This window comes from Marmota marmota, unplaced genomic scaffold, assembly GCF_001458135.2.
Source record: "Marmota marmota marmota unplaced genomic scaffold, marMar, whole genome shotgun sequence".
Taxonomy (NCBI): Eukaryota; Metazoa; Chordata; class Mammalia; order Rodentia; family Sciuridae; genus Marmota; species Marmota marmota.
This window is the reverse complement of record NW_026000240.1, coordinates 11,549,236-11,572,749: the sequence shown is the minus strand read 5'-3', so window position 1 is coordinate 11,572,749 and position 23,514 is coordinate 11,549,236. Positions and strand designations below refer to the sequence as shown.

Here is a 23,514-nt window from a genome sequence, read left to right as displayed (position 1 = left end):
GGCTGAGCACGTGCGCGCAGGTTTTCTGCGTGTGGCGCTCTGTGCACTGTGGTACAGGGCTTTGCCTGGCTCAGTTTGGAGTCGCGACGTTGTGCATTTTAGCTACATTTGCGTAGGACGAAAGTGCCATGCGCTGTTTAAAATCTAGGTGGTTCAGGGAAATTGTCCCGCTGTTTTCGTCAGCGTTAAAATTAGCCATGAACCCAGAGTTTTTTGTTTTTATGTTGGGGTGGGGAAGTTTCTGATCAGCTGATCCTCTTTTGAAGAAGAAACTTAGGCATCTAGAAGTGAAAGAAGTAGGATATATGATTTGGCTTAAGTTTTTTTTTTTTTTTTTAAGAGCTTACTGTTTTGAAGACCAGCACTATAGGAAATATCAAGTTTCCTGAGTGTCCATTCTAATAAAAACATGATTTTTTTCGTTAAACAAAAGTTGGCTTAATACAGGCCTTAAAACAACTTTTAGTGACTTGATGGAAAGCATCTTTTATATTAGATACAAAGTGTAATTAAATCATCTTTTGAACTATTTTTCTTTATGTCATTTTCATTGAAATGATTCTGGGGCTTTATCTTCACAACTTATCACATTTTTATCTTAAAAAAAAGCTAATTGTTCGTTGAATAAACTTTTTTGAAAATCCAGAGAAACACATATAAGCCATATTGAAATTGGAAAAGTAATGGAATTAAGTCATAACTAAAATTATGTACACAGTAATTTAACTTTTATTAACCCCTTTTCAAACAAGGTTTTACACGTTACTGTGGGGCTCTAAAGACACCGATACTTAAGGATTTTATAGTGTAGTTGGAAAAAATAGACCTAAACAGATGAAAAGTTAAATAAGGAAAAATATTGATTATTATTTTCACATGAAAATATTATGAATGGAATTCTTGATATTTAGCTCCATCCTCCAACCTCCATTTTAATAAATCTCACTACTGTTTATTTACTTATAGCCAAATGGTATATATCTTTCATACTGCTAATTCTAGCAAATCTATCTGCTCTCAGCTTTAATGCATCCTAGATCCAACCACTTATCTCTATAAAAATTACCATAGATCAGACCACTTTTTGTTTTCTGTTCATAGACTCCTAACTAGTCTTATAGCTTCTACTCCTACACGCTATTAAACTGACCTATTAAACCACTGTTGTGATCGTTTAAAAGGTAAGATTTGCTATTTTCATTGTCTCATTCTCTTGCTTGCAACTTGAGATCTGAAGCTAAGTCATTTCTGTCTCATTTTAATACATTTTGATGCTTCTTAGCATGTTTTCTGGGAATCTTCGTGATTCTGGCTTCAACATATCAGGTTTCCCTCTCTGTGCTTATCTTTCTGAGACCATGTCTCCAATTTGAAGTAATTATAGACTTTGTAAATGGATTTTATTTTTGCTTCTTATTATTACACATCATTCTGCTATCAGAAATGAGTGTATATTCTTGAAATATGAATACTTTTTAGTTGGTGTATTCTAACTTTGCCTTTGACTGCCTTCAACCTGGTATGATTGCTTCCTCATTAGAGTTCCCATAGCTTTTACTTTTAAAATAACCCATGCAATTGCAAAGTAAAAGCATTCTGCTAATAGAGTCTTACAGTTCTTTCAATAGATGTTCATGGAGGATTTAATTTGAGACATTGTCTTAAGCCTGGTGTTAATAAGGTGTAGAACATATTTACCAGAGAGATTGTTAGGGGGTATGGACAAAGTGCAGTGTTAAAGTATTAAGTTATGGACAGTATGGGTTATCTTTTGACTTAGAGCTTTTTAGAAGATTTTTGAGAAGCAGTAATCCTTAAGCTGAAACCTGAGCTATAGCAAAGTGTATTTATCTCTGTGTTCAGGATTCTGGAGTTTGGTAAGGATTTTTGGACTGAGGCAGAAGTATGTGCCACAGCATGCATAGAGATCAGGAAAAGCATGTTCAAAGATAAGAACCTGGAACTTAGAGTTTGGTGGGTAGAACAGTGAATTTCAAACTTGTGTGTCACTTTACACAAAAAGAAATGTGTTACAATTTAAAATTCAGAACATACTTAAACCAAAAATTTCACAAAGTAATAATTATCTGCACATTGTTCTGTTTTTGTTGTTGTGTTTTTGTTTTTGCACTTTTTCTGCATTTTTAAATTAATACATTAATGCAAATCATGGTTCTTTAATAAAATTGTACAAACACTAGTTTGAAAAGTTCTGGACTTAATATTTTTCTAGGCCAGAACTTGAAATTTATTGACTTTTCCTAGAACCTGGGAAGTACATTGAAATATGAGATAAAAGAATGAAATGATTGGATTTTAAATTTTTCAAATTCACTCAGCAATGTAGGATTGAAGAGAGGTAATCCTGGGGTAGGGAGACCAGTTAAGTATCCCTTGTACTAATTAAGATAAGGATTGGCAGCTTGATTAGAACTACTGGAAGTAGAAATGGACATATCGAAATGACTTAGCAGATACACTGAATGATTTTGTATTATTATTATTTTTTTAATTTGGAAGGATGAGAACAGCAGTATTAATGGATGACACTTTTATGACTATATAGATATCAGGCTTGTTGGAGGAAGATGGTGGGCTCAGCTAAGGACACTGTGAATTTGATACTGTATGGGGGCATAAAAAAGAGGATTTCAGAATGCATCTGATGCTTAGAGAATTCTAGACCAGAGGTAAGCATTTGATTGGTCATGGGTCCACATGTGGTAGTTGAAGGGTGAGAGTAAATATTGAGAAGAGGAATGGACCCAAGCCTGAATTCTGTAAACAGTTGGTGTCTCCAGCTTGAATGTGCATAGGAACTACCTGCCTTGTTAAAAAGTAGGACTGGTATGGAGCCAGAGATTTTGCCTTCCTGATAGACTCCCAGATGATGGCAGTGCTTTTGGTCTGTAGAACACTCAGGCTGTAAAATACAGAACACAAATATTTAGGAGATGGTCCAAGGAAGAGAAGGATGCAAAAGAATCCAGGTTAGAGCAGTCAGAGAAGTGAAGAAATGAGGAGGTGGGCAATCTTTTGGAATCCAGGAGCAGTATTTGAGAGAAGAGTATATATGAAAGAAGAACTAATAGTGGCAAGACTGCATAGGCCTGAGGTGAGAGTTGAGAATGTCTTAGATTGGTTAACAAGGTCATGGGCAACCATGGTGAGATCGCCTCTCTGAGTGGAGGGATTGCGGCCTGATTGCAGTGGGGCCAGAGAAGGAAAGATGAGAAGAGGAGTGTTTCCCGACAGTTTTACTGTGGTGGAAGCAAAATAGTGCAGTGGTTTTTGGGGTGGAAGGATTCAAGTGCAGCAGTCTGGCTGGGCACAAAATCACGGGCCACTGAAGCAGGAACAAACTTTGTTTCTGAAACTCCCACCAATGCCATGCACTCTCCTGGGAAATATGCCGAACCACACAGCGGGCGTCACACTACCCCAACAGGAAATCCCTCCTCCGGAATTCCCTCCTACCGCACTTTCCCAACCAATGGGAACTCTTTGGGAGTCCTGCTAGAGCTCCAAGGTAGCAGGCCAAGGTGGACAGCAGGGGTCTAATATCCATTTGAATGCAGATCTTAACGTAATCATATCATCTCAATGGCTTGCTGGCTTCAACCAAAAATGCCATGCATCATTACTATTTGGCTATGGCTCTTAGCATTCAAGAGAGGGTTTTTTGTTTGTTTTTTAAGAAGTTTGATGGTGTTCAGGTACTGATTTGTTTTTCTGCTTTAGCCACCCACCAATGCCAGACTTTGTCAAAGTTCTTCCTTGTCTCTATGGAGATGGTGTTTAGGAAAAAACTAAATTAAGAAAATTCGTGTATCTGTGTAATTTCAATTCCTGGCCTTTTGCTGAGCACTCCAAAATTTATATCATGACTTTAAAAACATAAAATCTCTCCAGAGATCAAGGTTCATATTTCCATCTGCCTAATGATTACTATAGTTAGGAAACTTCACTGTTCTTAATTATCTAAAGTCGTCTAGTTCTTCATTGCCTAAAATTCAAGCTTAGCTCATCCTTTGACTGCCACCAAAAATTGGGTTTGGCATTCATTCTTTTACCTTGGCCTATAATTTCTTAGATGCATACTTAAGGTTTCTAAAAGTTTTCATGGCTTACCAAGGATCTTATCTTTGTCAAAGTTGGTGTTTAGTTTTTGAAACAACTGCATTTGTCATCTCCATTAGTACTTATCGATTTTATTTAGTCCCTCTTGGAGATCAGCCTTCTTACTTCCCAGTTATATTTGTTTTAGTGTGAGAAATTTCAGATGCTCATTACACCCAAAATATTGTTTCCCAGTGTTCAGCTTTTTTTTTTTTTTTTAAGATAGGACGTTTAGAATTTAATAAATGAAAATTTAAGACAGGAAAACATCTATCATATGTACATGAGAGGAAGCATACAAATATGCTTTCTTTCCCAGTCATATTTACAGCTATTTCTAAAACTAGATGGTAAGAAAAGGTCTATAAAGATAGATTTAAAATGTTAACATTAACTAGGTCTAGGAAGTAGGGTTGGGCTAGAGGGCATGTATGGATAATTAACTTTTTTGTATGTGTTTGTTGAACATATGTTATTTTGCTTTTATTTTTCTTTTTAGTTATCAAATGGTTTTGCGCATGCTTTCTTACATTGATAAAGACACTCTTTCCATTGCACAAAATAGAGAGCTGTGGTACACATGGATGAACGACGAGAAGAGCAAATTGTGCAGCTGCTAAATTCTGTCCAAGCAAAGAATGATAAAGATTCAGAAGCAGAGATATCCTGGTTTGCGCCTGAGGATCATGGGTAAAACAAAGAGCGTTCTTTTAAAAAAAGGGCAAAGAGTAACACTTCTTTTATAGCATAAGCTGGAAAATAGTGATAATATAATATCATTAGGCTCTTCAATAAGTAGAATTTACTCTTGAAGTAATTCATTTTTCTTATGTTAATTGGCAGATTTTGAGGAAAAATATTAGATGGCTTATTCCCATAGGAAACCCATGCAGTGGGAATGCATAGTGTGTATAGATATGAGATGTACTAGTATTTCCTGTGCATCAACTTTGTATTTTCTTAATTCTTCTGTGGGGGAGGTCTGCATAAAGTTAAATTGCTTCTGTTTTAGAAATTTGAAAAAACTAAATTATTGAGAGGAAACCTAGAAGTATTTCAGAGACTGTATAATGTATCCCATTTGTAGCTCAGAAAGGAAGAAAATGAAGTTATGAAATACAGCAAGTCCATAAAAATCAGAAAAAAAAATTTGCTATGGAAGAATAACTTGTGGATTTTTAATTGTCACAAAGAATAACTCATCTGACAGTATCTGTTTTAAAGGAGGAAAAATCTGAATTTATACAGGAATCTAAGTATATTTCATTACTGCTTTATAGAGCAAAAATACAAGCTTTTAGTTTTGGTGATTTTTGAAATATTTAGACAGCACATTATTATGTTTTGTTCCAGGACTTGAGTGTCTTTTCATCTGACCTGTTTTTACTCTTTATTTTGTCAAAGTAGATATGGTACTGAAGTTTCTGATGAGATAAAACCAAGCTCAGAGAAGAAACTTGACAGCCAGGAAAAGAAAGTGAAAAACCAAGATAAAAAGACATTTAGGATCAGGGACAAATCATACATTGACCAAGATTCTGAGTATCTTTTACAAGAAAATGAACCAGATGGAACCTTAGACCAAAAGTTACTGGAGGATTTACAAAAGAAAAAAACTGACCCTCGTTATATTGAAATGCAGGTAATAGAAAGCAAGACATGGAAAAAAGTTTTACTCTTCGATCTCTCCTTAGACATGAGAGAAATGGTTAAAGATAGGCTACACAATGTAGATATGTGAGATTTCTCAAGAAACCATTCTCTGGGAATCTTTTGCTTTTCAAGTAGTAAAAAGAAACATTGGGAACAAAAATTACTACATGTAACCTACAGTTTCCTAGCTCATCTGCAGAACCTTGTGTGGTGAGAAGAAATGTTTAAGAAATGCTAATGCCAGTGAAAACAAAATCACTCTTAACTTCTTAGGTCTGTTTAGTGAAGGTGATTAGAATTATGAAGTTTTCAGATCATTTAATCATCTCCTTCTATAAATGAAAAAAATTTTGTGATGTTCATATATTAACCAACATTTTAAATATAAAACTATGACAAGAACTGAAGTTCCCCTGAGTGGTTCTAATATTTTCTTTCCATACTAGGCAAGACATTTCAAGGTCTTTTATAGTTATAAAATTGTACTCTTTGGGGCTGAGGATATAGCTCAGTTGGTAGAGTGCTTGCCTCACATGCACAAGGCCCTGGGTTCCATCCCCAGCACACCACACATACACACACACACACACACACAAATGTATGCTTTGTGGGTATTCTAGAGATAGATGTAATAAAATATATGTGTATATGTGAATATATATATAATATTGAGGGAATTTTGAGGAACATATCTTTATGCAAATAATGTGTCATTTTTTGAGAAAGGCAGCTATCTCCTGTGAGAAAGACAGGATCAATTCATTGATTTTTCTTTGTTAAAAATTGGATTTTTTGAAAGCTGTGATTGTCTATGAGCCAAATCATATAACTCTTATTAAGAGATAAAAATATGATTTAAGGAGATGGAGAAGATTTTGAGGTGAATTAATTCAAAATATTGTTGCTAAAAGATTAGCTGCTTTTGTAGACTTACGAACAAGGAAAGTTGGTTGTTATCTCGCTTTCTATTGTATGGTGGACAGAACTCAAATGTTCTTAAAGACTGAAAATTGATCTGAAACAGAAAGAAGAAATGCATAAAACGTAAAAACAATTTGTCTTTAAATAGACAATTTGTAAAGGCTTAATGTATACAAAAAATTAAGGACTCTCAAAGAACTGTTTTTAAATACTTGGTAATATGCAATATTTTTTCTTTATTTTATGGTTTGTATAAGTAGCATTAACTTTCTACTTGCTATATGCTAGTTATGCTTATCTTCTGAAGAGTAATAAGACATTCCCTTTCTTCACACTGCTTATAATCACATCTCGTATCTTGGCCATAGCCAGAAATTTAAGACAGAAGATTTGGTGGCCTTGGGAAAGAATATTGGGCCGTATCTCTCTATTTTAGCAGGATTCACATACATGGGAAGCAAATCTGGATATTTCTTGTTTGAAGTGCAGTGGGGTAATGTGGACATGCTTACATATTAAGATGGTTACATTTGATGCAATGGGTATTAATACTTTCAGATGTTACTTCAAGAAATTTTTTTTAATTACTACAGCAAAAAAGTGGTCACTTATTACTTCACTGAAGTCACTTTAAATCATCACATTGTCATTTTTATGCTACTGGGAAGGATTACTTGACTATATCAAGTGTGGGAGTAATTAATTACCTATGGCAATTCTAATTTTGACTTTATTTATTTTAAAATCAAGTTTCTTTTATTAAGAGAGTGTTAAAACACTTACTTTTATGCCACTGGAGGTTCATGTCATATGCTGTCTCTAGTTAAATGTAAATCTTAGTACTTCTTAGTGTTTTTATGAAGTAGGATATAAGATTCTATAAAAACTTTCAGAATTAGCCAGAAATTGTCTCATAGTAAAAGAAAATATATGAAAGAATCAGTCACTTCCTTTTTAGTATTTCAGTTGTAATCCAGCAAATTGTAAATTTGTTTAGTATCTTATTGTGTCAAATTGCTGTTTGTGTTTTTTTTAATAAAAAGATGTGGCAGCCCTATAAAATAAAACCTTTGAGGCATTCAGGCTGTATTTGAATTAACTAAAAACACAGTTCTGAAATGACTGTATATTCCTTCTTTGAAGTTTTCTTTCACACTCAGAGGCATCTACCCTAAAATAATCTTTAAATCAGATCAAGAGCCTACTGCATTAGTGAACAGTTTACTGATGAGTAGAAAAAAGAATGTGATGTTCAGATCAAATCTGAGATGAATGTATAAATCAGAAGGTTATTTGAGAATTAAATAAGTTACAATATCTCACACAAGTTATAATAAAAATACTTTTGGATTCTAGCACATTTGGTTAGGTTATGTTATTACTGTGGTTCCAATTTGAATACATTGCTTTTATAAAAATTACTTTTTCTTACAATTTCAGCATTTCAGGGAAAAGCTGCCTTCATATGGAATGCAAAAGGTAAAATACTTTATACTATTTGATTTGTAGCATGAGTACAATTTTTTAAAATAGCTATATGTTGAAAAATATGTTAATGAACCTTCTAAAGGGAAGTAATTTTTTAAAAATTTTTTGCAGGATTAAAGGAAAAAATGATAATGAAATAGTTTTTTTTTAGAAATTTATCATTTATATCTACAATTGAAATCTTTGGAGTTTAAAAAAATAGAATTTGTTTTGTATAATTTCCTTTGGATAAATACCCTGATCTTAATGCAAGACTAAGCACTTTAGTTAAAGTGAAGGCATTACTTACTTTAGCTGTTATGCTTCATAACACATTTACCTTATATAGAATGAAGAAGTACCCCATCCTTCTCTGTCCTCCCACTCTTATTTATTTTTCTTTTACTTTTCCTAGCACTTATTACTCCCTGACTGTCTTCCCCTCCTAGTTCAGTGTAAGTTCTTCAGAACTGGGTCTGTTTTGTTTATTCTGTATTTCTTTACTCCAAACATTATATAATGCGAAACTCCTGGCATTGTACAGCCATCCAGTAAATATTTATTGAATGAATGAATAGATTACATTTCACTTCTTAGTACAGTAATCTCTTGGTCTCCACAAAAATTGGTGCCAGGATGTTTTATGAATACCATAAGTATTCAAGTCCCTTTATATAACATGGGACAGTATTTACATATAACCTACACACATCCCTTGTATACTTTAAGTCATTTCCAGATTACTTATAATTCCTAATGCAATATAAATGTTTTTATAAATAGTTGTTGGTACTATATTATTTAGGGAATCATGACAAAAAATGTTCAGAATAGATGCAGTTAGTTTTTCAAAAATTTTCCATCTATAGTTGGTTGAATTCACAGATGCAACACTAATGGATAAGGATGGACTCGCTATATTTACCAACTATATTTTCAGAATTCAAACTTGAAGTGTTTTCCAATTTACCAAATAGGTCGGTTTAGACAAGAAATGTTTAAAACATAAGTTTTCAAGTAACATTATTTTGTAGTTGAAAATATAACCCATGATTTGTTTTGAAGTAACAGGAAGATTTTATTAATACAGTGAATGTTACTATTCAGAATGTTAGTATACATCAAAAATTTTTAAGGAAAATCTTCCTAAAGATGGAGTTTTCTAGACACCTAAAGTTTATCCATTTAATTAGATATTTAAAATCTGTTTTTATTTTAATTATTTGAAAGGAAACATTCTGAAAATAACTTAAGCAGTGTGTAAAATTTGCCTAGTACTTTAAACAATATTGATGAATTATGCTATAATTCCATGATATCCTCAGTAGTTACTCAGGCAAGAGATTTGCTTTCAGTTTAATGTTAACACTTATGCTTGGAATTCATGACCTGTTTCTTTCTGTTCTTATCCATGTTTTTCTTTGGCAGTACCTTCTCTCTGCTTTATAGCTTGATGCTTTTTATTTCTTGAAAATTGTAAGATCTAGGTATCCAAACTGCCAGCATTGTACATGACAAAATTTAAAAAAGCATTAATATGTTTGTTAAAAATGTTTATATTTTCAGTCGGGTAGGATTTTGATTAGTTTCTTTTCAGATTTACTCAAAATTCCTTATTTTCCCTTTTGAAATAGGAGTTGGTAAATTTAATTGATAATCATCAAGTAACAGTAATAAGTGGTGAAACTGGTTGTGGAAAAACCACTCAAGTTACTCAGTTCATTTTGGATAACTACATTGAAAGAGGAAAAGGATCTGCATGCAGGATAGTTTGTACTCAGCCAAGAAGAATTAGTGCCATTTCAGTAAGTAATTTCTCACCTGTTACAACTCCCTCTTTTAATTCCTATTCTCCTTTAAGTAATTTTGTAAGGACTTACTAATTTCTAAGGTTTGAAGTGATTCTTAATTAGGCATAGAATTTGTTGCTATGAAAGTACATATTTGCTTGACAAATACTTAGTAGTAAAGGCCAAAAGATTGAATGACATCTGCCTAATAGATAGTAGATATTTATGAATTCAAGATAAATTATTAATCCAGGAAATTTTCAGTATAAATCCACAAGAATGAAAACTGAGTAAAATATTTGTAGAATTGATGAAATCCTCCAAATAATCTTCAACATTAGATGCTTTAAATTTTGCAACTTGGTTTATTTAGTATTTCTTAAATTTCTTTTTTCAGTATATAAGTAAACTGAATAATGTTGAAGGTGGAAAGCCCCCTTTTTTTGAAGCAACATTTTAGTAGTCGGTGATTTTCAAATTCATCTACTTATCAAGAGGGAGCTTATTAATTTTTCAGGTTAATGTTGTTTGCTTAAGTGATCTAGAGTTCTTTATATCTGTAAAAACAAAGTTTAAATAAGATAAGCACAAGTAATAGTTATAAGTACATGTTTTTACAAACAACATTTAGGTCTTTTAATGTTCTTTGTGTAGTTGTTTCAGGTAACCTTATTTATGAGTTGTGTATCCTTTAAAGATTTAGGGTGGCTTGGGGATGTAGCTCCATGGTAGAATGCATGCTAGAGGCCCAGGGTTGAATCCCCAGTATCAAAAGGCATTTTGGGGTTTGTTATCATATATAGTGAGTATGTGAGTTTATTTTCATGTTATATAATGTAGTTCTGTGTATAAATTTAAAATATAAAGATTTGTGGTTGTCTTTAGTTTTATGATAGTGTTATCACATTTTCTAAGTAATTTAATAAGAGTTTCTGATTAGGGACTCATTACCAATTATTATAGCAATACTTGTTGATAAATATAGCATACCTTTAAGCAATGTATAGTGTACTTTTTAAATAGAGCAACATTCTTCACACTATTTTGGGGGAGAGCCATGTTCCTGTACATTGCATAAGATCACACAATGGTAAAAATGGCAATAGTTATATAGCTGGACTTAAATTTTTAATAATATATATTGACAGTAGGAATTAATGCTAATTCGATTTTTTTTCTTCGTTTTCTAAGATCTGTTTGAATTTGGATGTGCAGATTAATATGGTCTAAGTGTATTTTGGATATACTGGTTGAAAAGTTTTACTTCTGAAGCATTATAATGATTGTCTTTTGCTGTTTCTAACATCAAATTATCACTGGTCTGTCACAAGGTGACTGTTGATACTTTTAGTTACACATATCAGTATTGGATTATAATAACATTTGTCCAGAGTTTACATTTGAAAGCCTTTCAACTATACATAAAAACTAGGAATTAAACAGTACAGTTTTTTTTTTTTTTTTTAAGATAAAAACCAAACAAAAACTACGAATTGTGTAATATAAAGATAAATTACCTTGATTTCCAACTCTTGTAGAAAAAAGTCAGGTAAGATAGAAATTTATCAGAGGATTCCATAGAAAAGCATTTTGAAAGTAATGATGAAAGAACCTTTGGCTTTAAAGGACTTTATAAGAATAAATGAAGAGAATATATAAGAATCAGGTAGTCTACAGCTTTTAAGAAAGGAATGCACAATTTAACTATCTCAGATTTTAATATCTTTTTAAAATTTATCTGAAAATCTAAAGAATTATTTTTCAACAATCTTGGATTTTTCATGGATATTAGGACATTTGTCCTAAAGGAAATGGTATTTTCTTTGTAACTGTTTTATTTAAATTAAAGGTTGCGGAGAGAGTGGCTGCAGAAAGGGCAGAATCTTGTGGCAATGGAAACAGCACTGGATACCAAATTCGTCTCCAGAGGTAAAGAATGTTTATTTCTTGTGTACAGATAGATTAAGTGAAAATGTTGAAACTGGCGATTGAAAAGAAAGGGGATTTTTTTTTCATTTTTATTCTTGTCATTACTGTTAGAATTAACATTTAAAACCATTGCAGCATAGCTGGCTTGTTGCTGCTAACTCATCTTTTTTCCCCCAAATTGCCATGTTAAAATGTGCTTTTACATTATGCAGTGATAAGAAAAATGACTTCTTATTTGAATATCATCACTTCTCCTCAAAGGAATTGGTATCCTATTCTTTTGATACCTCACGGCCCCTCCCTTGACTGGCTTTATTTATTGATTTTGATATTCTTACTCTAACCCCACAGTCTCCCCACTGAACTTTTGCTCTTTTCTGGAACTTCAGATTCCTTTTACCTATTTAAATGATTAGACTTTTCAATCACTGAACCAGAAATTTAGGGCATATAAATCTCTGTTATTCTCTCTATTATTATGGCATTATATTCCTCATTAGTCCCCATTGTAGTAGGTGTTGTTATAACTAAATATGAAATATGAAGATTTTCTATTAAACTTGTATGGTACTTAGTAAATTATTAGAAAAGAAACTCCAGAACTATTAACTATGTCTTTCATCCACAGTCGGTTGCCAAGGAAACAGGGTTCTATCTTATACTGTACAACAGGAATCATCCTTCAGTGGCTCCAGTCAGACCCGTGAGTATGTTTCAACTGAGAAATTGTAAATATTATCAAAAGATGTAATTATTAAATTGAATGTTGCTGGTTGTTAAAGAAAAATTGTGTTTTTAAGTTTTATACTGAGTTAAAATACTTCACACTTCTGTTGTAGGCATTTATCCAGTGTTAGTCATATTGTACTTGATGAAATCCATGAAAGAAATCTACAGTCAGATGTTTTAATGACTGTGATTAAAGATCTTCTCCAGTTTCGATCTGACCTAAAAGTAATATTGATGAGTGCAACACTGAATGCTGAGAAATTTTCAGAATATTTTGGTGAGTAAACTTTGATTATTAGAAAAGGTACCAGAAAACCACTAAATTTAATTTTAAAAAATGTAGAATTGGTATAGTCATAATACATGTCATGTAATTTGTTGCATTTTAATAATATCTTAACTCCCCCCCACCCCTGCCTCCATTTAGTTTCTTGGATTAGAGGAATATTCTGTTTTTAAATGGTGGTGGCATTTCTGATATCAGTGACAGCAGGTTACTGATGTTACCACCAGACAGTTTAGGTGGTATCATGGAAGCAAACTACAGACATAGTAGATTATAAACATCTGTTTGTGATTCTTCTGTGGCTAGGTTGACAGTTGGCCAGTAGCACTAATGATCAGTTAGGGAATACTGAATGTGTCAGGTAGTGTGTTTGACCCTTTGTTTTCAGTAACCTGAATAATACCTTGTATGATAGGTAGTGTTACTACTCACATTTTTAAAAGTGAGAAGGCAGACTCAGAACAGTTAAAGTAGCTTATTCATGGTTGCATAATTAATGGGAGGACAAACATCTAAAATTAGATTCAACTGGCTATAAAGTACATTCTTTTAAAATTAAGTTCATTGTCCTTTCTGCTTATAATTGTGGTGGAAGAAGGGGAAAGGGGAGAGAATCAGTGTAGGTGACAATATTTAATGCTCTTGTTTTGGCTTTTAATAACTTCCTTAATACATACCAGTTAATCCTTAAAGCATTATGAGATTAGTTGAGGCAGGTATTTTTTTCCTTTTGTCTTTTTTTAATAGATATCTGCAACTAATATTGAAGACCTTGGCTCAATTTGATACAGGCCAGAGACAGAGCAGTAGTAATGGTGGCTTGGATATTTTAATCTCTGCTGTCTTAGCGTTTGTTTAGAGTGTGTGCTGCTTGTTTTGCTTGCTATAAAAAGCATTTAAATAACAGTACTGTGGTGATTTTTTTTTTTTAATTAGTGATTTTGAAATAGTAACAATTTAAAATTGAAGTAGGTCTTGACTCCTTTTCCCCTCTAATTCTGGGTGCCACCAGTAGTAAGACTTCTTATCTAGGTTTTAGTAAAACATGTATTCTTCTGTGGTACTATCTTGGTTTAATAATAAAGAGAATGTAGACTTGTAGTAGTTTCTGAATTCAGCTTAAAATAGCTCTTTTCTTTTATATCTTATGTTATGTCTTATGTTATCGTGTAGAACAGTGAGATCTGTAGGAAATAGAGTAGAGCTATATTATAGGAACATTTTCTTAAAATTCAGAATATTGTCTTAGTTTATGGTGTATTGATTATTTTTATTTCTATACATTCAAGTACAAATTTATGTTTATTTTTGTCTGCCTTAATAGGTAACTGTCCAATGATACATATACCTGGTTTTACTTTTCCGGTTGTAGAATATCTTTTGGAAGATATTATTGAAAAAATAAGGTAAGTAAACATTAGGAATAGAAGAAACTTATAGCTACTAGAGTGCAACCTTTCTCATACCAAACTTCAGTTAGTTTTAGATACTCAGCAGTGACCACTTCCTTCTACTTTTCCGTGGATCAGGGATTTTCAGACTTATCTACATGTTCAAATTACCTGGAGTTTTTAAAAATCCAGATGCCTGTTTCATTTCATTACGAAGTCTGTGTTGGTAGCCATAATCTTTTTCTTTTTTTTTTTTTTTTTTTTCTTGTACTAGGTATTGAACCCAAAGGGTCTTACCAATGAGCAACAACACCATGCTTTTTAAAAAAATTTTGAGACAGTGTCTCACTAAGTTGCTGAGGGCCTTCTATGCTGCTGAGCCTGGCCTTGAACTTGGCGATCCTCCTGCCTCAGCCTCCTAAGTTGCTAGAATTACAGGTGTGTGCCACCACACCTGGTGGAATCAATGAGTTTTAGAAGTCCTTGGGCAGCAGAGTTTGGGATCCTCTGTCTTTAGTGTTTGTGCCACTCTTCTGGTTTTCCTACCACCCTTTACTATTGTATCCCCTCAGGATTCTCAAGTCTTTTTCAGTGCTTTGTGTTTTCTTTCTGCAGTCCTGTCTATTTACATAATTGTAATTGACTATTTCCACAACTTGTATCACTACAGCTTCAGGACTGAAAAGCTCTTCCTGAATGCTGAAATTTTTTCTATTCAGTAGTATTGCAGCACCACAGACACCTTGGACATCATATTTTTCAAGTCCAAGTTATTGTCGTATATTTGATCCCCACCTAGCTTCCACCAGTAAAAATAACAACAAAAACATTAATCCTAAAACAGTTAACAATACTATCTCCTGATCAGTTTTCTATACATTAAATTAAAAGAGCAAATACTTGTCAAGCATTTATATACACTGAAATGTGACGCTACTTTATATGCTGAGTAATCAGTTTACTCCAGATGGTTTTGTACTTATTCTCCAACACACCCAAACCATGAGTCTTTCTTTTGGACATCCCTTCTCATTATTACTGGAGGTTCTTAATCTGTCCTGTGCTAATATAATAGTTCTTTTTTTTTTTTTTTTTGGTATTATGGACTTTACTGTTCCAACTGAAAATAAATATGATTATGTAAGCTTTCTCTTGCTGCACAAGAGATTTCTTTCTGCTTATAATTTTATCTTTGAAAAACTGAGCCTTTATTGGTTTAACATGGCCTTTAACAGAAAAGCTCATCTGACTTGCCCTCAACACTCTGGACACTGGCTTTTAGCTGCTACCAACTTTCCCCAGCAACCTGTACACAATTATATTTGTATTCCTTCAAAAGAAAAAGATTGGGAAAGCCCAGTCCTCAAATTCCATCCCAGAGCCCTTTGCTCTTTGGCTGCATCCTCTTCTTCAGCCTCATTTTCTCTGTCAGACGTCCCCTATCAGTGCTCAATGCACCCTTCCCTAATGTGCCAGGCCCTGCCTTTTCTTCATGCCTTTGTACTTTGCTACATGTTATTTTCTCCATTTAGCCTTCCCTTTGCTACTTCATCCTTTCATCTGTAAACTATTGACTAAGGAAATTTTCATCTTCATTTCCTGTAGCATTTGAATCTATTGTTAACACTTATGTTATTGCCATGTAGTCTATCTCTGAATTTGCCTTTTGCTCTAGAGTTCATGCTTTTCAATATCAAAGATTTTGTCATCTTAGTTAATAGTAGCATAGTGCCTGGCCTATAATGAATATCAGAATAAATAAATGATAGATTTATGATTCAGCTCACCATTACATGAGAAAACCAGAAGGTGAGAGTGGGAAGATAACAGCAAAGGTCCATCAGTTATTTTACATGGGGAAAAGACAACTAGATTTTGACTAGACATTTATTTAACAGTTATTTAAGTTTTACTCTGTGTGTTGCATAACGCCAGATTTTAAGCATAAAGCAAGGAAAGACTTGGTGTACACTCCTATATCTCGACAGCTCTGTGAACTGTTATATAAAGTCTGGGAAAAGCAAAATGTGTTTTGGAAATGAGTTCATATATCAAGCACGGACTAGGAAAGTGAAGGAAACGATGAAAGCAGAATAGAAAGGAGGGAAATCGATATTTCAGAGAGGGAGGAACTTGTTCAAAATGAGAGAGATGGCATTTTATCACTTTTATTATTATTATTATGCCAATTGCTCTTCCATTCTTTGTTTTTTTCCTTAGTGTCCATAAATGTTCTAGGTACTTGTTCCTCAATTCCACTTTGTACAGTGTGCCTTACTTCCCACCATGGCACATGTAGTAATTCATTTCTAAGGGAATAATAGGAATAGCTTGATAGTACGAAAGCAACATTGGGGGATCAGTAATGTCAGTGCCTCTATATGTATTGAAGATTTAGGGGACTCTAGGTTACAGGTCTGAATAGTGAAGGGGCTTAATACTTTTTTGGTGTTTATATATCAGGCACTGTACTTTATCACTTTTATTATTATTATGCCAATTGCTACTATAAAAGTATCAATCACTCAAATAAGATAAAGCACCAGAAGATTTATAACCTTGTGTAAGGCCACACAGATAGTCAGAGGCAGAGCCGCAACATCACTTTTGTGTAACTCCAGAGCTTGTGCTCCACCCCCCTCATTCCATCTTAGATGCCTTTTTTAGGTAAACTCTGAGAGGTTTGGGGGTTGAAGTGTAGGTTTGTTTTTCTTTATCTCTCTCCATCTGGCATGCTTCTCAGAACTCAGTGGAAGGAAGGATTCTTACAGATGTGCCCTCTGTTTTCATCAGTCACTACAGCATGTTAGAGTCATTGTAGCACTAGATTGACACACAGTATACTTGAATGCAGATTCTGGATCTGCCATTTGCTGTAATTATAACTGAGCAGAATTAAATAGTTGTCTAGTATGGGTCTTTGGTCTCTTAATGTACTCTGATTTTCTTAGGGTCACTAATTAAACTTCTTAGATTAACAGACCTAAATGTGAATCAAAAGGTATTGGGTTTGGTAATTTGTATTTTATGAGCTCCCCAGGGGATTCTTATATGCAATTAGGTTTGGAAAGATTCTGTTTTTAAAATATGAATCTATTTGTTATTTTCAACTCATGTTAAAGTTAACTTTTGTTTTAGAGCAAACTTAAAATTGAAGGTAAAAGTTTCTTTAGTATTTTTTATTTTGACTGCTAAAGGTTTGTCTGGAGGTTTATATACTCCAGTAGAGAAGAATGATTATTATCTGACTTGTCAAGTTTCATTTAATGAACACCTCCCCAAAATTGATATTTTTATATTTTTTACTGGAAATTATAGTAAAAATGTTCTTTAGGACCCTTTTATAAATCCTCATTATAAAAAGCTTCAGATATTCAGATGTTAGTTAGAACCAGAGACTTTAAAAAATGTGAAAATGTTGAAGATTCTTTTTATTTCAGATATGTTCCAGAACAAAAAGAACAGAGATCCCAGTTTAAGAGGGGTTTCATGCAAGGACATGTAAATAGACAAGAAAAAGAAGAAAAAGAAGCAATCTATAAAGAACGATGGCCAGATTATATCAGGGAACTGCGAAGAAGGTGAGTTTATGTTATTTGAAGGTGAGACCACTGTGGCTGAATCGCTGAACAAAATGTCAAGTAGTCTTTTTATTTTTGCATGCTTGAAAGTTTTGTAAATTTCATTCCAGCTAAGCAATGCCAGTTTAACTTTTAAATGCTATTTATTGTTTCAGCATGTTTCTGTTGATGTTTTTTTTTGTTGTTTGTTTATAGATTAAGTAAATTTTTATAGTACATTAAACCACAGGAAACTATCAAGTACTTCATGACACTCTTTTTAATTTTGATAGGTATTCTGCAAGTACTGTAGATGTTATAGAAATGATGGATGATGATAAAGTTGATCTGAATTTGATTGCTGCCCTTATTCGGTACATTGTTTTGGAAGAAGAGGTTAGTTTTGTTTATTTTTTTCTTCAAGTGGCACCATTTTAATTTTATTATCATTAAAACCGTGAAAAGAATAATTTTCTAAATGCTTTCAAAAAATACATTTGTAGAAGCAAATGGATCAGGGAAGGGATGAGGGAAAGGAAAGGTACTGGAGAATGAGTTTAATCAAATTATGTGCATACATGAAGTTGACTGAATGAATTCCATTTTTCTGTATTATAAATTATAAAGCAATGATTAATAGAAAAAAAAAAAAGTCCCAGATGTAGTTAGCAAAATTTTTTCCCAATAAAAAGACTAGATTTGTTGAAATTGTTTTGACACTAGAAATAATCTCAAAATATCAAAGAATTTGGGAATTTGACCTATCTAAAGAAAAAACTAAACAAATTAAGTCTTTGGATTATAAATCATATTTCTAAAAGTGATTTTGTAGCTGAACATGGTAATGTACACCTGCAGTTTGGGAGGGTAAGCAGGAGGCCAACCGGGGCCATTTAGAGACTGTCTTAAAATAAAAATGTAAAAGGGCTGGGGATGTAGCTCAGTGGTATGCATCCTGGGTTTAATCCCCAGTACCACAGTTGATCAATCAATAAGATCTTGAATGCTTTTAGATATTAATAAAATTATCCAGAGCTAGTATAATTTTTAAGTATGTACAGAATTTTATGATGTAGCATGTTTTGTTGATGTCATCCTTTGTAATAGTTATTTCTCCTCTACATAGGATGGTGCAATACTGGTCTTTCTACCAGGCTGGGACAACATCAGCACATTACATGATCTCTTGATGTCCCAAGTGATGTTTAAATCAGGTATTATGTTAATATATTTTATAGTAATTTAACAGCAATAGTTGAAACGTGTATTTTTTTCCCTTTAACTTAAGGAAGTATTATTTCTGTAGCTACCTCAGTGAAGAGATTATATAAATCTACATTGTTATTATTTTGTTTTTGTTTTTTTAAATAACAAGTTGGGGTCTTCTAAAAGGTCTGAATCACAAGTGAAGCTTCTGGGTATGTAGTGAAGCTCTTTATCTAGCATTATGAAGAGAATATTTTACCTCTTTTTCTAAATTTACCTAACAAAATTAAGCTCTTAAGTGAGTTAAAATGTTGGTATTGGGGTTTTTCATTTTTTTTTTTTTTTCACCTAGTACAAGTTTGAATAATGATGGGGATAGAGTTAATAACATTTATTGGTGAAATTTGAAAGGATCACTCCAGCTTTTGAGCATTCTTTAAGAATTTGGGGGAAATGCTCATTGTCACAAAGTAAATTAACAAAATAAAATGTCAATTAGATCCTGCTAGAGTACTCAGAAAGCAAAAATTCTAGAAAACTAAGTTGATCTGATTATTATGTAGAAATGTAAATTAAATATTATGTGATTCAGTATCTGAATTCATTATTTCATATGTTTGATGAGTCTTTATCTCTTTATCAAAAAGTTCAATTTACTTTTTTAATTTTCAGATAAGTTTATTATTATACCTTTGCATTCGCTGATGCCTACAGTAAACCAGACACAGGTATGTTGTAAAATTTAGTTTTTCTTTGTCTTTCCAACTATACAAGTTTTAACTGCTTGTTGTGTGTTTTCTTTGGTTTTTTTTTTTTTTTTTTTTTTTTTTTTTTTTTTTAAGGAACATTTTCAAATAGTAATCCATTATAACAAATACTTCCTTGAGAACCTTTGCAAATAAGTTTTCAGGGGATGTTTGCACAAAAAGTTGAATAACAGAAGGTAATCCACAAATCACATTAGTTCTGTCAACATTAGGCAAAAGTTTAAAGAATTGGTTTAACTTGTTGGGTTTCCTGAATAAAAGAAAAAGATATGTGAATATCACTAAAAAAACACAACCTAGAAAACAGTTCTCTGTGACATAATACAGCTTGATGTTTGAGATATTCATTTAACACAATTAATATATTAGCAGGCATGGGAGTTCCTTTTTTGTCAGTGACATATGATGAATCTTAGCTCTGTCAGATACAAAGGTTTCCCTAATTAGAATGAACTCTTCAATCTCAGAGGAAAGGCAGTTTTTCTGGATTACAGTGTTTCAGGCCATAGGAGAAAGAAATTGATCAGAAAAATCTATCTTGTTTCCCTCTACTTTTTCCACTCTTCTTTTTGTAGGAAAATATTAAGACTCTTTAAATACTCTATTTGTGGGTACCTTAGCTCTGATTAAGATTCAGCTAGCTGAATTAGATACAGGTACATGGGTGAGGGAAGAAAGGTGGGAAGCATTAACTCCTGATATCAAAGACTGGATGGAAGAGTACCAGTGTGGCTATACCTCTTTGACCTCTGAATTTAGTAAAGAATGTATTTCTTTGCTGGAGAATATGTGTTAAGAAATGACATTTGCTCTATTGATTATTGTATAAGTATATGCAGTACAGCCAGTACTGCTTGACACCTGTCTGTCTGATCCGTTGGTAGCATTGTCAAGGACAGTATTATTTTTATGAGTCAGTTTTGTAGAGGAGTTTTTATTCCAATCTACTCTCAAACTGATACACAGTGTTATAGCCAGCTGACATCCAGTCTGATGAATTAGGCATCTGTCTCCTGGTCCCATGTTCTTACCCATTGCTTATCTTATAGTTCTTACCCTTAAACTGTACTTCTCTTCCTCTGCCTCACACCCTCAAGCTTTTGTTAAAAGATGTGTTATAGGGAAACCCCTGTTGTCTCCCTCTCATCCTTCAGGAACTCTGTCCCGTCTCACTTAAATAAATCCTCTTTTATGTTCAAGATATTTTTATATACATATAAAGCACATTTTATTTGCAATGCTTTTTTAGTGTTTGCAATGCTGTTTTTGATAAAATTACATCTGTGGGAACTGATTTACTAAGAGAAGAATTTTGTAGTATTGAAAATGAAGGATACTTCATAAATACGTCTATGGATACATGTCATCTAACCAACACAGTGTTAACAGTGAACAGTAGCTAAAGTAATAGTGTAATATAAAGTAGTCTACTTTTGGGATTTTGATGTATTTATTTTTACAGGTATTTAAAAGAACTCCTCCTGGTGTTCGGAAGATAGTAATTGCTACCAACATTGCAGAGACTAGGTAAAGAGAGTTTAAATATCACTATTGATGACATGAATTATTAATAAACCTAGTCTTGTTTTCTCTACCAGATTTTTGTAATTACTTAAAAATATTTTCTGTTTAACTTAGTCATAGTGGTAAGCATAGCTTTATTTTGTTTTATTTATAATACCTGTCATTTTTTAGCTCTCTCATTAAAACAGCCTTTGAAGTGATATCCTTTTCAGACCTTTTATAACAAAGCATGGGAGCTGAGATAAATTTAGGTCTTTTTGCCTCTTCCCTCGTTGGGTAATGTTACTATTTGGTATTAGGTGTTATTACATACAGGCTTTAAAATTTCTTATGTTCTCTTGGAGGTACTAATATACAGTTTGGTTGCTGGAACATTTTACCTATAGAAACTGATACCAAGTCATGGCACTTGGTGCCCATAGAGCTCGGTATGAAAAGGCCAGAAAAGCTATGAAGTGTGGTTGTGGTCCAGTAGGAATTGCCACTCATGCTGCCCACTGTTAGGTGCTTGATCTTGTAGTGTTGGTAAGTTTGAGAAGATTGGTGGAAATCCTGAGCTGCAAAGTACAACTTGATCTAGTAACCCTATTTGGTAGGGCAAAGTGGCACATGCTTATAATCCAAGCAGCTCAGGAGTCTGAGTGAGGCAGGAGGATTGTAAGTTCAAAGCCAGTCTCAGCCACTTAGCAAGGCCTTAAGCAACTTACTGAGACCCTGTCTCAAAATAAAAACCAGCTGGAGATGTGGTTCAGTAGTTATACATCCCTGTTCAATACTTGATACAAAAAAAGAAAAAATAGTAGGTCTTTTATAGATTAATAGAGCATTTGATGTCTGATAATTTGTTTTATTTTCCAAACAGCATTACCATAGATGACGTAGTTTATGTGATAGATGGAGGAAAAATTAAAGAGACACACTTTGACACTCAGAACAACATCAGCACAATGTCTGCCGAGTGGGTTAGTAAAGCTAATGCCAAACAGAGGAAAGGTCGAGCTGGAAGGTAAGATGGGACTTCATTCAAAGCCTTTAGAAAATATAGTTCTTGTGTAGCAAAATATGTTGTGATTTAAAATATTTATTGGAAGAGTCACCTTTCATATTATTTTGAACTTACTATGACATATTTTTAAGTGAGAAAATTGTTTTTATTTATAGTTTATTTGGATTTGGAAGAGTATCTGCCATGTTTTCTACTTTATGAATATTTTACCTCCAATTCTTCAGTCTGTTTAACTAAAATTAATATTTTTTATAATCTTGTTTCCATTCCCTTTTATAAAGTGCATATTAATCATAATAACATCTAATACTATTTGAGTGTTAGGTCATATGTATTGACTTTGCTTAATCCTCACCACAGTGGCATGTAATAGGCTATTGTCTCCATTTGTAAGAGTAAGGAAATAAAGATAGAAGTAATGTGTCCAAAGTCACACAGCTTTTTAAGTAACAGAGCCAGGATTTTATTTCTGGGCCCTCTGGCTCCACATTCTAGGCTCCTAGAATGTTACCAGGAGAAAAACATTAGTTACTAGGAGAAAAACAAGGAAAGTACCTTTTCTGCATTAATGTGGTAGTAGTATATAAAGTAAAAATTTCTCACTCAATGGTGGGAAAATTATTTGCCTTGAGAAATAATTGGACTTAGAAATGTGTATTCTACAATAGTTTTACACTCATTCATGAGTGATAGAATCATTCTGGAGTTGCAGAAGAGAATTTTTCTTTTGCTTCTTACAGGAAGAAAAGATATCCATTAATCTTTATATATGGACTATTTAAGAAAAGGAGAGTTAAAAGAAACCTTGTTGACCATTTTATCATCCCAGTGAGATTACTGGAATTTTGTTTTAAATTTGTACTATATCTGTAAAGTTTTGACTCACCTATTATAACCTTCATGGATTTTCTCAGTAGAATTTGATTTCCAGTCAGCCAATTAAAAGATTATGCAGTTGATGTTGTTGAACCAAAATTATTCCTTTAGCAAAGCCCAATTTAGATAGGTGGCTATTTTGGAGGCCAGAAAACGCCATCGTGTATCGTCCTCAATGGATGTACTCTTAGTATCTAGTAGGGTCTTTCTCAGACATGTTATATAATGGTGGGTCTAGAAAGACTTGACAAAAATAACTAAGATTTTTAGATTTTATTTTTATTCTTATA

At 33.1% G+C, this 23,514-nt stretch overlaps 1 protein-coding gene across 1 annotated transcript in view; it reads left to right on the top strand.

The window, feature by feature from the left end:
- Window positions 1–3,668: 3,668 nt before the first annotated feature.
- The window catches only part of Dhx36 (DEAH-box helicase 36), a 36,289-nt gene continuing 16,443 nt past the window's right edge, over window positions 3,669–23,514 (top strand). Inside the window, exons 1-14 of the mRNA XM_015486927.2 lie at window positions 3,669–4,809; window positions 5,527–5,761; window positions 8,134–8,172; window positions 9,795–9,965; window positions 11,800–11,879; window positions 12,508–12,582; window positions 12,719–12,885; window positions 14,219–14,300; window positions 17,726–17,866; window positions 18,139–18,241; window positions 18,972–19,059; window positions 19,724–19,779; window positions 21,281–21,345; window positions 22,205–22,348. Coding sequence (XP_015342413.1) covers window positions 4,700–4,809; window positions 5,527–5,761; window positions 8,134–8,172; window positions 9,795–9,965; window positions 11,800–11,879; window positions 12,508–12,582; window positions 12,719–12,885; window positions 14,219–14,300; window positions 17,726–17,866; window positions 18,139–18,241; window positions 18,972–19,059; window positions 19,724–19,779; window positions 21,281–21,345; window positions 22,205–22,348 — 1,556 coding nt within the window. The 5' untranslated portion in view covers window positions 3,669–4,699. The remainder of the gene's footprint in view (window positions 4,810–5,526; window positions 5,762–8,133; window positions 8,173–9,794; window positions 9,966–11,799; window positions 11,880–12,507; window positions 12,583–12,718; window positions 12,886–14,218; window positions 14,301–17,725; window positions 17,867–18,138; window positions 18,242–18,971; window positions 19,060–19,723; window positions 19,780–21,280; window positions 21,346–22,204; window positions 22,349–23,514) is intronic.